The sequence below is a fragment of the Ranitomeya imitator genome, chromosome 9, assembly GCF_032444005.1.
Source record: "Ranitomeya imitator isolate aRanImi1 chromosome 9, aRanImi1.pri, whole genome shotgun sequence".
In the NCBI taxonomy this organism is placed as follows: Eukaryota; Metazoa; Chordata; class Amphibia; order Anura; family Dendrobatidae; genus Ranitomeya; species Ranitomeya imitator.
The window spans coordinates 6,346,196-6,355,476 of record NC_091290.1 but is presented as its reverse complement, the minus strand read 5'-3'; the positions used below and the strand labels follow the sequence as shown (position 1 = coordinate 6,355,476).

Sequence of the window (9,281 nt, the reverse complement as noted above, 5' to 3'; positions counted from 1 at the left end):
CACAGGAGCTTGAATTATTTTTACAACACTGTGTGTGTATTGATATCCACCTAACTGAACGCAGACGAGAGAAATGGGTAGCTTTAAATCGCATCACTAATTTTGCTCTTCCGTCTAGGGAAACTACCAGCAAGAACCCGTGGGAGGCTGAGGAGGTGCCTATGCAAGTGGGCTCACTACAAAAACGTGAGAGTAATGAACGCCGTGAATATCGTTTTCGTGAGCACTTATGTTTTTATTGTGGTCAATCGGATCATTTCCTCATTAATTGTCCTAAATGTCCCATGCAACCTAATAAGGTGCTGGCGGCAATAGGGGATTATGACAATACGGACACTGAGTCAGAGGTTTCGGAGACCAGTCTACATCTAGATGCTGTGGTTCCCCTACAGGGATGTCGCCTTCCCCTAAAGATCAAGGGGAGAAATATTCACATTGTTCTCTTCCTATTCAGATTCAGTGGGAAGGACAGTGGATATCAAGTTCTGCTATGATAGACTCTGGAGCAGGCGGGAATTTCATGGATTCTTCTTTTGCCAGGGAACATGGTATTAAGACACAAATAAGAGCCTTACCAATCACCATGGAAACGGAGGATGGTTCTCCGTTAGTTTCCGGACCAGTAGACCGGGAGACGGTGCTTCTGAAGTGTAAAATGGAACCAGACCATCAGGAAACCCTTTCATTTATGTTAATATGTTCTCCTCATTTTACTGTAATTTTAGGAATTCCCTGGTTACGGTCACAAATCCAAACATCAATTGGGAAAAAAGGAGATATCCTTCCTCCCGAAGGGTAGCCCTACCATCAGTCTAACGGTAATGGCTCCAGTTACCCAGAATTTGGAAGAAACAATACAGGTATCTACTCTCCCTCTGATTTACCAGGAATTCTTGGACATTTGTGACAAGAGGAAGACAGACCAACTCCCTCCACATAGACCATATGACTGCCCCATAGAACTGCTTCCTGGAGCAGCGATTCCTTTCGGCCATGTTTACCCGTTGGCAGCTCCTGAATTAAAGACATTACGAGAATATATAGATGAGAATCTAGCTTAGGGATTTATCAGACCATCTTCTTCACCAGTGGGAGCCCCCATATTCTTTGTAAAGAAGAAAGATGGGACTCTAAGACCTTGCATTGACTACCGAGAGCTAAATAAGGTAACCGTTCGTAACAGGTACCCATTGCCGCTAATTCCTGAATTATTGGAGAGAGTTCATCAAGCTAAAATATTTACCAAATTAGATCTTCGCGGGGCATATAATTTACTCCGTATACGTTCCGGAGACGAATTGAAGACAGCTTTCAGATGTCGGTATGGACATTTAGAATATTTAGTGATGCCATTCGGACTCTGTAACGCTCCTGCTGCTTTCCAACACTTAGCCAACGATATTTTCAGGCATTTACTGGATCATTATGTAGTAATTTACCTGGATGACATCTTAATTTTCTCTGATTCCCTACAGGAACATCAGGAACATGTCAAGACCGTGCTCAGACATTTGAGAGATAATCATTTGTACAGCAAACTCGAAAAGTGTGAATTTCATTGCTCTAAAATTCAATTTTTAGGCTATGTTATATCTCCCCAGGGATTGAATATGGAGTCCAGCAAGATCCAGGCGATCATAGATTGGCCGGTAGCAGGAAACATTAAAGAGGTACAACGATTCATTGGTTTTGCTAACTTTTATAGACGCTTTATCCAGAATTTTTCGGAAATTGTCCGTCCCATCACTCTCCTCACTAAGAAGGGGAAGAAGTTTGTATGGTCTTCACAAGCCCAGAGAGCCTTTGACCGCCTCAAGGTTTGTTTTACCACGGCTCCGATATTGATGCACCCGGATCCTGCACTGCCTTTTGTCGCGGAAGTGGACACTTCTGACTGTGCACTGGGAGCAATCCTCTCACAACGAACCGGAGACAAAGGTTTGCTGCACCCGTGTGCCTTCTTTTCTCGCAGGTTATCATCTGCTGAACTGAACTATGATATTGCAGATAAGGAACTTTTGGCAATCATTTCCGCCTTTAAGGAATGGAGACACCATTTGCAGGGAGCAACTCAACAGGTAGTAGTGCTCACAGATCACTGAAATTTGGAATTCCTTAAGTTCGCCAGATGTCTCTCTCCTCGACAAGCTAGATGGAGTTTGTTCTTGAACCAGTTTGATTTTATTATCTTGTACCGCCCAGGTTCACGTAATGGGAAAGTCGATGCATTATCCCGAATCCACACGATGGACTCCGTGCCTGGGACCCCGTCTAAGACCATCTTGTCTGATGCCAATTTCATAGGGGTGCTTCAGGACCAGGACTTGTGGGAGGAGATCTAGCTGGCCTATGATAGTGACGTATTTCTTGCTGTCCCACCTGACAATGTGAATCTTGTCTTTCAGAATGTTGTATGGCTTAGAGATCGATGTATTTATGTCCCTGAGGCTGTGAGACTTTGAATTCTCAAATTGGTCCATGACTTTGTATTGGCTGGTCATCGGGCGGTACGGAAGACGCAGGAATTTTTAAGTCGTTTTTCTGGTGGCCTACCTGCTTGAAAGATGTGAATGACTATGTCCGCTCTTGTGAGGTTTGTGCCCAGTACAAAGTTTCTTGTGTTTCACCTACTGGCCTTCTTAAGCCGCTACCCGTACCATCTTGCCCTTGGGGGTCTATTTCAATGGACTTTATTGTGGAGTTACCCACCTCTGGCGGTAAAAAAACTATTTTGGTGGTAGTGGACCGTTTAACAAAGGCTGCTCATTTTATTCCCTGTACCGCTCTTCCCTCAGCTACAGAGACAGTGGATCTGGTTATCCAGAATGTTTTCTGGCTGCATGGGGTACCAGATGAGATCATTTCTGACCGGGGAATACAATTTACCTCTAGGTTTTGGAAGGGATTTTGTTCTGCGTTCCACATTAATGTTTGCTTGTTTTCTGCATAACATAGTAACATAGTAACATAGTTAGTAAGGCCGAAAAAAGACATTTGTCCATCCAGTTCAGCCTATATTCCATCATAATAAATCCCCAGATCTACGTCCTTCTACAGAACCTAATAATTGTATGATACAATATTGTTCTGCTTCAGGAAGACATGCAGGCCTCTCTTGAACCCCTCAACTGAGTTTGCCATTACCACCTCCTCAGGCAAGCAATTCCAGAATCTCACCGCCCTAACAGTAAAGAATCCTCTTCTATGTTGGTGAAAAAACCTTCTATCCTCCAGACACAAAGAATGCCCCCTTGTGCCCATCACAATCTGGGATACCATCCTCAGACCAACGTACAGACCGAACGGACCAATCAAACCTTGGAGCAATATCTACGCTGTTACGTCAGTCATTTGCAGGATGATTGGCAGAAGCTACTTCCGTTAGCAGAATTTTCGTATAACAACTCACAGAGCAGTTCCACGAAGGTAACGCCTTTTTTTGCCAATCTGGGATATCATCCAAATATTTTGCCTAGGTCTCCGATTGCTACTTTGGTACCGGCAGTTCAAGACAGAGTGGCGGTGTTGCAACGTAATCTTGAAGTTTTGAAAGACTCCCTGACCGTAGCACAGGAGCGTTACAAGAGGTCGGCCGACAGATTGCAGAAACCGGCACCTTTGTATAAGGTAGGAGACTCGGTTTGGTAGTCCACCAAGAATCTAAGATTGGGTGTTCCTTCACAGAAACTGGGACAGATGTTCATCGGACCATTCAAGATCACCGGGATTGTGAGCTCTGTTGCTTGTCGGATGAAGTACCACGAACTCTAAAGGTACACTGAGTATTTCATGCTTCTTTATTAAAACCAGTTTCTCTTAACACATTTCAGGGACGTATCGTACCTCCTCCTCCACCAGTGTTGGTTGATGGCGAAGAACAATTTGTGGTAGACGACATTATTTATTCAAGACTTCATAGGAAACGGCTTCAGTATCTAGTTAGATGGCAGGGTTACTCTCCTGAAAACGATTCTTGGGAACCAGTAAGTAACATCAATGCTCCCCTGAAGATTGCTCAGTTTCATCGTAGATACCCAGACAAGCCTGGTCCAGGATCTTCCTGAGGCCGTTTCTAGGGGGGCAGTAATGTCAGTATTCCGGGTTTTCCAAGTTAACTTGTGAATGATCTTGTCCTTTGTTAAGATGGAGTTTGCTGTTTTTGTCTGCCCTATTTCCTGTTTGTTTGTTTAAAACACAGCTCAGGTGTCAGCTTCCTTGCTGGAGTATTCTACTTCCGTTCCCCTTCAGCTCAGCTGCTTGTTCTACTGTGCTTCTACCCGTAACTCTGGACATTCTCTGCGTATGTAAGCTAAGCTCTCTAAGTTATCTTTAGTCTGTAAGACTTTGGAACTTAACCCTTGGTTCACTCCTCCTGGTAAGAACTCTGTTTCTGAACTGTGTTTTTGAACTATGTTGCTGGACTGAGATTTGCTACTGAATCCTTCATTTACTCCCCCCGGTGGGTGCTGTTGGAAACAACACCAGTATAATACTTTAATGTGAACTTGTTTCTGGACTTACCCGTGTTCATGCCACACCTGGGATTTACCTGTGAACTTGTTTCTGGACTTACCTGTGTTCATGCCACACCCGGGATTAACCTGTGAACTTGTTCTGGACTCCCCTGTGTTTACTACATACCTGGATTTGACTCTTTCTGCACCGACAGTGTTTTGGATCTGCACCACGTCACCTGTCACACTCACCTTTTGATCACCTTGCCGAGGACTCTGCCTTAAGAACTCTGCTGATTTGCTGTATATGTTTCAAGGACTTGCTTTATTGCGGGTTATCAGTATATTGTTTTGGGTGTTATAGCTGTTGTATAAATACACTATTTGCACAAAATAAACCCATCTCTGTCTGTTCAATACCCCACGCTACCAGAATCCTCAAGTTCCTACAATAGTATTACAAAAAAATTAATGTAACCTTAACATACTATAGATTGAAAACACACAACTATAAGGTATTAACAGGCGCGGGCTGGCCCAGGTGGCAGAAATGCATATGCCCCCCGGGCCGGTGTCTAAGCAGCTGCACAGGGCCGCTGGAGGACTGGCAGTGACTAATACATAGCGCACCTGTAGTGCGCGATGGTGTCATCCCGCCAGCAGCCCTAACATGCAAGCTGCAGGGGTATGTGATGAGCAGGCTCCTATGCGCCACTGCCACTCTGAGGGAGAGAGCCAGCAGCCAAGATGAAAGGTCAGCATACCGGCATACCCGCCTGTGTGTGCACGGAGCTCCGGCTTCTCCTGCTCTTATCTGCTATCCCGGCAGAGAAGGAGAGATGGGGGAGGTGCCGGGGCAGTGCAGAGCTGTGAGCAGGAGAAACTGAAGAGCTGCACATGGACATCAGCCGCCCCTGCACCACAGAGGAGAGTGTCTGTGTGTGTGTGTATGAGGAGAGAGTGTGTGTGTGTATGAGGAGAGTGTGTGTGTGAGCTGCGTGCGTGCGTGTGTGTGTGAGCTGCGTGCGTGCGTGCGTGTGTGTGTGTGAGCTGCGTGCGTGTGTGTGTGTGAGATGTGTGCGTGTGAGCTGCGTGCATGTGTGTGTGTGAGCTGCGTGCGTGTGTGTGAGCTGCGTGCGTGTGTGAGCTGCGTGCGTGTGAGCTGCATGCGTGCGTGTGTGTGAGCTGCGTGCGTGTGTGTGAGCTGCGTGCGTGTGTGTGCTGCGTGCATCTGTGAGCTGCATGTGTGTCATTATACAGTGGGGCCGTGCGTGTGCGTGTCATTATACAGTGGGGCCGTGCGTGTGCCTGTCATTATACAATGGGTGTGTGTGTGTGTGTCATTATACAGTGGGGCCGTGCATGTGCCTGTCATTATACAGTGGGGCCATGCGTGTGCGTGTCATTATACAGTGGGGCCGTGCGCGTGCCTGTCATTATATAGTGGGGCTGTGCGTGTGCCTGTCATTATACAGAGGGGGGCTGTGTGTGAGTGTGTGTGTCATTATACAGTGGGGCCGTGCGTGTGTGTGTCATTATACAGTGGGGCCGTGCGTGTGCCTGTCATTATACAGTGGGGCTGTGTGTGTGTGTGTGTCATTATACAGTGGGGCCGTGCGTGTGCCTGTCATTATACAGTGGGGCCGTGCGTGTGCCTGTCATTATACAGTGGGGCTGTGTGTGTTTGTCATTATACAGTGGGGCTGTGCATGTGTGTCATTATACAGTGGGGCCGTGCGTGTGCCTGTCATTATACAGTGGGGCCGTGCGTTTGCCTGTCATTATACAGTGGGGCCGTGCGTGTGCCTGTCATACAGTGGGGCCGTGCGTGTGCCTGTCATTATAGAGTGGTGCTGTTGCGTGTGTGCGTGTGTGTGTGTCATTATACAGTCGGGCTGTGCGTGTGTGTGTGTCATTATACAGTGGGGCTGTGCGTGTGTGTGTCATTATAGAGTGGGGCTGTGCGTGTCATACAGTAGGGCTGTGCGTGTGCCTGTCATTATATAGTGGGGTTGTGCGTGTGTGTCATTATACAGTGGGGCTGTGGGTGTGTGTTTGTCATTATACAGTGGGGCTGTGCGTGTGCCTGTCATACAGTGGGGCTGTGCATGTGTCATTATACAGTGGGGCTGTGCGTGTGTGTGTGTCATACAGTGGGGCTGTGTGTGTCATACAGTGGGGCTGTGCGTGTGTGTGTGTGTCATTATACAGTGGGGCTGTGCGTGTGTGTGTGTCATACAGTGGGGCTGTGTGTGTCATACAGTGGGGCTGTGTGTGTCATACAGTGGGGCTGTGCGTGTGTGTGTGTGTCATTATACAGTGGGGCTGTGCGTGTGTGTGTGTCATACAGTGGGGCTGTGTGTGTCATACAGTGGGGCTGTGCGTGTGTGTGTGTGTCATTATACAGTGGGGCTGTGTGTGTCATACAGTGGGGCTGTGTGGGTGTCATTATACAGTGGGGCTGTGTGTGTCATACAGTGGGGCTATGTGTGTTTCTTTATACAGTGTGGCTGTGTGTCATTATACAGTGGGGCTGTGTGTCATTATACAGTGTAGCTGTGTGTGTGTCATTATACAGTGGGGCTGTGTCATTATACAGTGGCTGTGTGTGAGTGTCATTATACAGTGTAGCTGTGTGTGTGTGTCATTATACAGTGGGGCTGTGTGTCATTATACAGTGGGGCTGTGTGTGTCATTATACAGTGGGGCTGTGTGTCATTATACAGTGGGGCTGTGTGTGTGTCATTATACAGTGGGGCTGTGCATGTGTCTGTCATTATACAGTGGGGCTGTGCGTGTGTGTGTGTGTGTCATTATACAGTGGGGCTGTGCATGTGTCTGTCATTATACAGTGGGGCTGTGCGTGTGTGTGTGTGTGCCATTGGTGCATTCACTCTGTCATTCTTTGGACTGCAGACTTGTGCTTCTCACATTGCTGGCAGTGCTGTGGTCATTTGGCGGGTGTGTGGCTGTAAGTTTGTGATTTGCATACATGCGGTCACATGCCGACCAGACTTGCATGGCCTAATGCAACTGTATTGAACAAGGCCCAAAACAGTCTAGTCGAAATGTGGCTGGGAATATATATATCGCATGCTTGCAGTCACAAGACCACCTGTTGCCGGCACCAGAGAATCTTCATAGCGCATGATATGAGGATTCACACATAGTGTCTGTAGACATGTAGCATAAGATCCGACAACCCCTTTAAGGATGAGCCGCTACTCATGGGCCACTGCTGTGTGCTTGCCCCCCAGGCTAAAATTTGCCAGTCAGCCCCTGGGTATTAACCCTTTTCCACAAAAGGGACAATAAAGAAAATATGTAAAAAGGGTCTATGATCAGGAATTGGTTCCACCCTGAATTGTAGATAGGAAGTTCTTACTCTCTTCAGGAGAAAAAATGGGAATAATTTTACCCTTCTAATGAATCAACAATTTAGTCGGGAAACCCCATCTGTATAAAATTCCCAGATGGCATAAAGATGACGTGAGCTCATTGAAAGATCTTCTAGCTGAAATAGTCTCTTTAGAGAGATCAATAAAAAAATGTAGTTGACTGTAGATTTCTGGAAGATGTTTCTTTTCTTTAAGATAATTTAGTAGGGTTTCTTTGGTGTTGGAGAAGTGTATCCTCATAATTGTGTACCTTGGGAAATAAGGAGAAATCGAAGATGGTCCTGGAAGGCAGTGTATCCTATCGATGGTACATATAATATCCGACAGCCCAGGAACAGATTTTTTAATTAAAGTCTTTGCGTAATTAATTACTTTGTGTTACACTTTCATGTACACTTCTTACTTACAGTATGTATTGTTGCGTCTGTTCCGGTCTTCAAGATTGGCCATTTTAGAAGGCAGATGATGAATCTCTTCTTTTAATAGTTTGTTTTCAATAAATCGAACATCATCTTTTTTATCTACTGTGTCCATCTTTTTGTTGCTTATTTCCATTTTTGGGAAAAAAGCACTGATACCGGATTCAAGTAATCTTGCTTGTCTATCACAAGCAGTTAACATATAACCTTTTAATGTAGTTGTTAAGTCTCTCATTAAGTTCTCTGAAGCAGTTTTGTCAGACGTTTGAATACGTTCAATACAAGTAAAGATTTTTGGTCTTACATCAGGACCCATAAATGAGATGTTTTGTTTATCTAACCTTGGTTTATGTTTTTCCGAACTTGAATTAGAGAAAGAATCATCAGAATTCTCTTCAAAATTAGCTGAATGAGTTATTTCTCTTGCCTCCCATGTACCAGGTTCCTTCCTTTTAAAAGAAATATACCGTATATACTCGAGTATAAGCCGACCCGAGTATAAGCCGACCCCCCTAATTTTGCCACAAAAAACTGGGAAAACTTATTGACTCGAGTATAAGCCTAGGGTGGAAAATGCAGCAGCTACCGGTGAATTTCAAAAATAAAAATAGATGCTCCATACCGTTCATTATTGCCCCATAAGATGCTCCATATAAAGCTGTGCCACATATAATGCTGCATACCGTTCATTATTGCCCCATAGATGCTCTGTATAAAGCTGTGCCATATATAATGCTCCATATTGTTCATTATTGCCCCATAGCTGTGCCATATAGTGCTCTGCACCGTTCATTCTTGCCCCATAGCTGTGCCATATAGTGCTCTGCACCATTCATTATTGCCCCATAGCTGTGCCATATAGTGCTCTGCGCCGTTCATTATTGCCCCATAGATGTGCCATATAGTGCTCTGCGCCATTCATTATTGCCCCATAGCTGTGCCATATAGTGCTCTGCGCCGTTCATTATTGCCCCATAGCTGCCATATAGTGCTCTGCGCCGTTCATTATT

The 9,281-nt window shown here is 45.7% G+C and overlaps 1 protein-coding gene across 1 annotated transcript in view; it reads left to right on the top strand.

Moving 5' to 3' along the window:
- Positions 1 to 2,576: 2,576 nt before the first annotated feature.
- The window catches only part of LOC138649503 (vomeronasal type-2 receptor 26-like), a 36,315-nt gene continuing 29,610 nt past the window's right edge, over positions 2,577 to 9,281 (top strand). The window contains exons 1-3 of the mRNA XM_069739977.1: positions 2,577 to 2,593; positions 3,477 to 3,627; positions 3,831 to 3,983. Of these exons, the coding sequence (XP_069596078.1) occupies positions 2,577 to 2,593; positions 3,477 to 3,627; positions 3,831 to 3,983 (321 nt within the window). The remainder of the gene's footprint in view (positions 2,594 to 3,476; positions 3,628 to 3,830; positions 3,984 to 9,281) is intronic.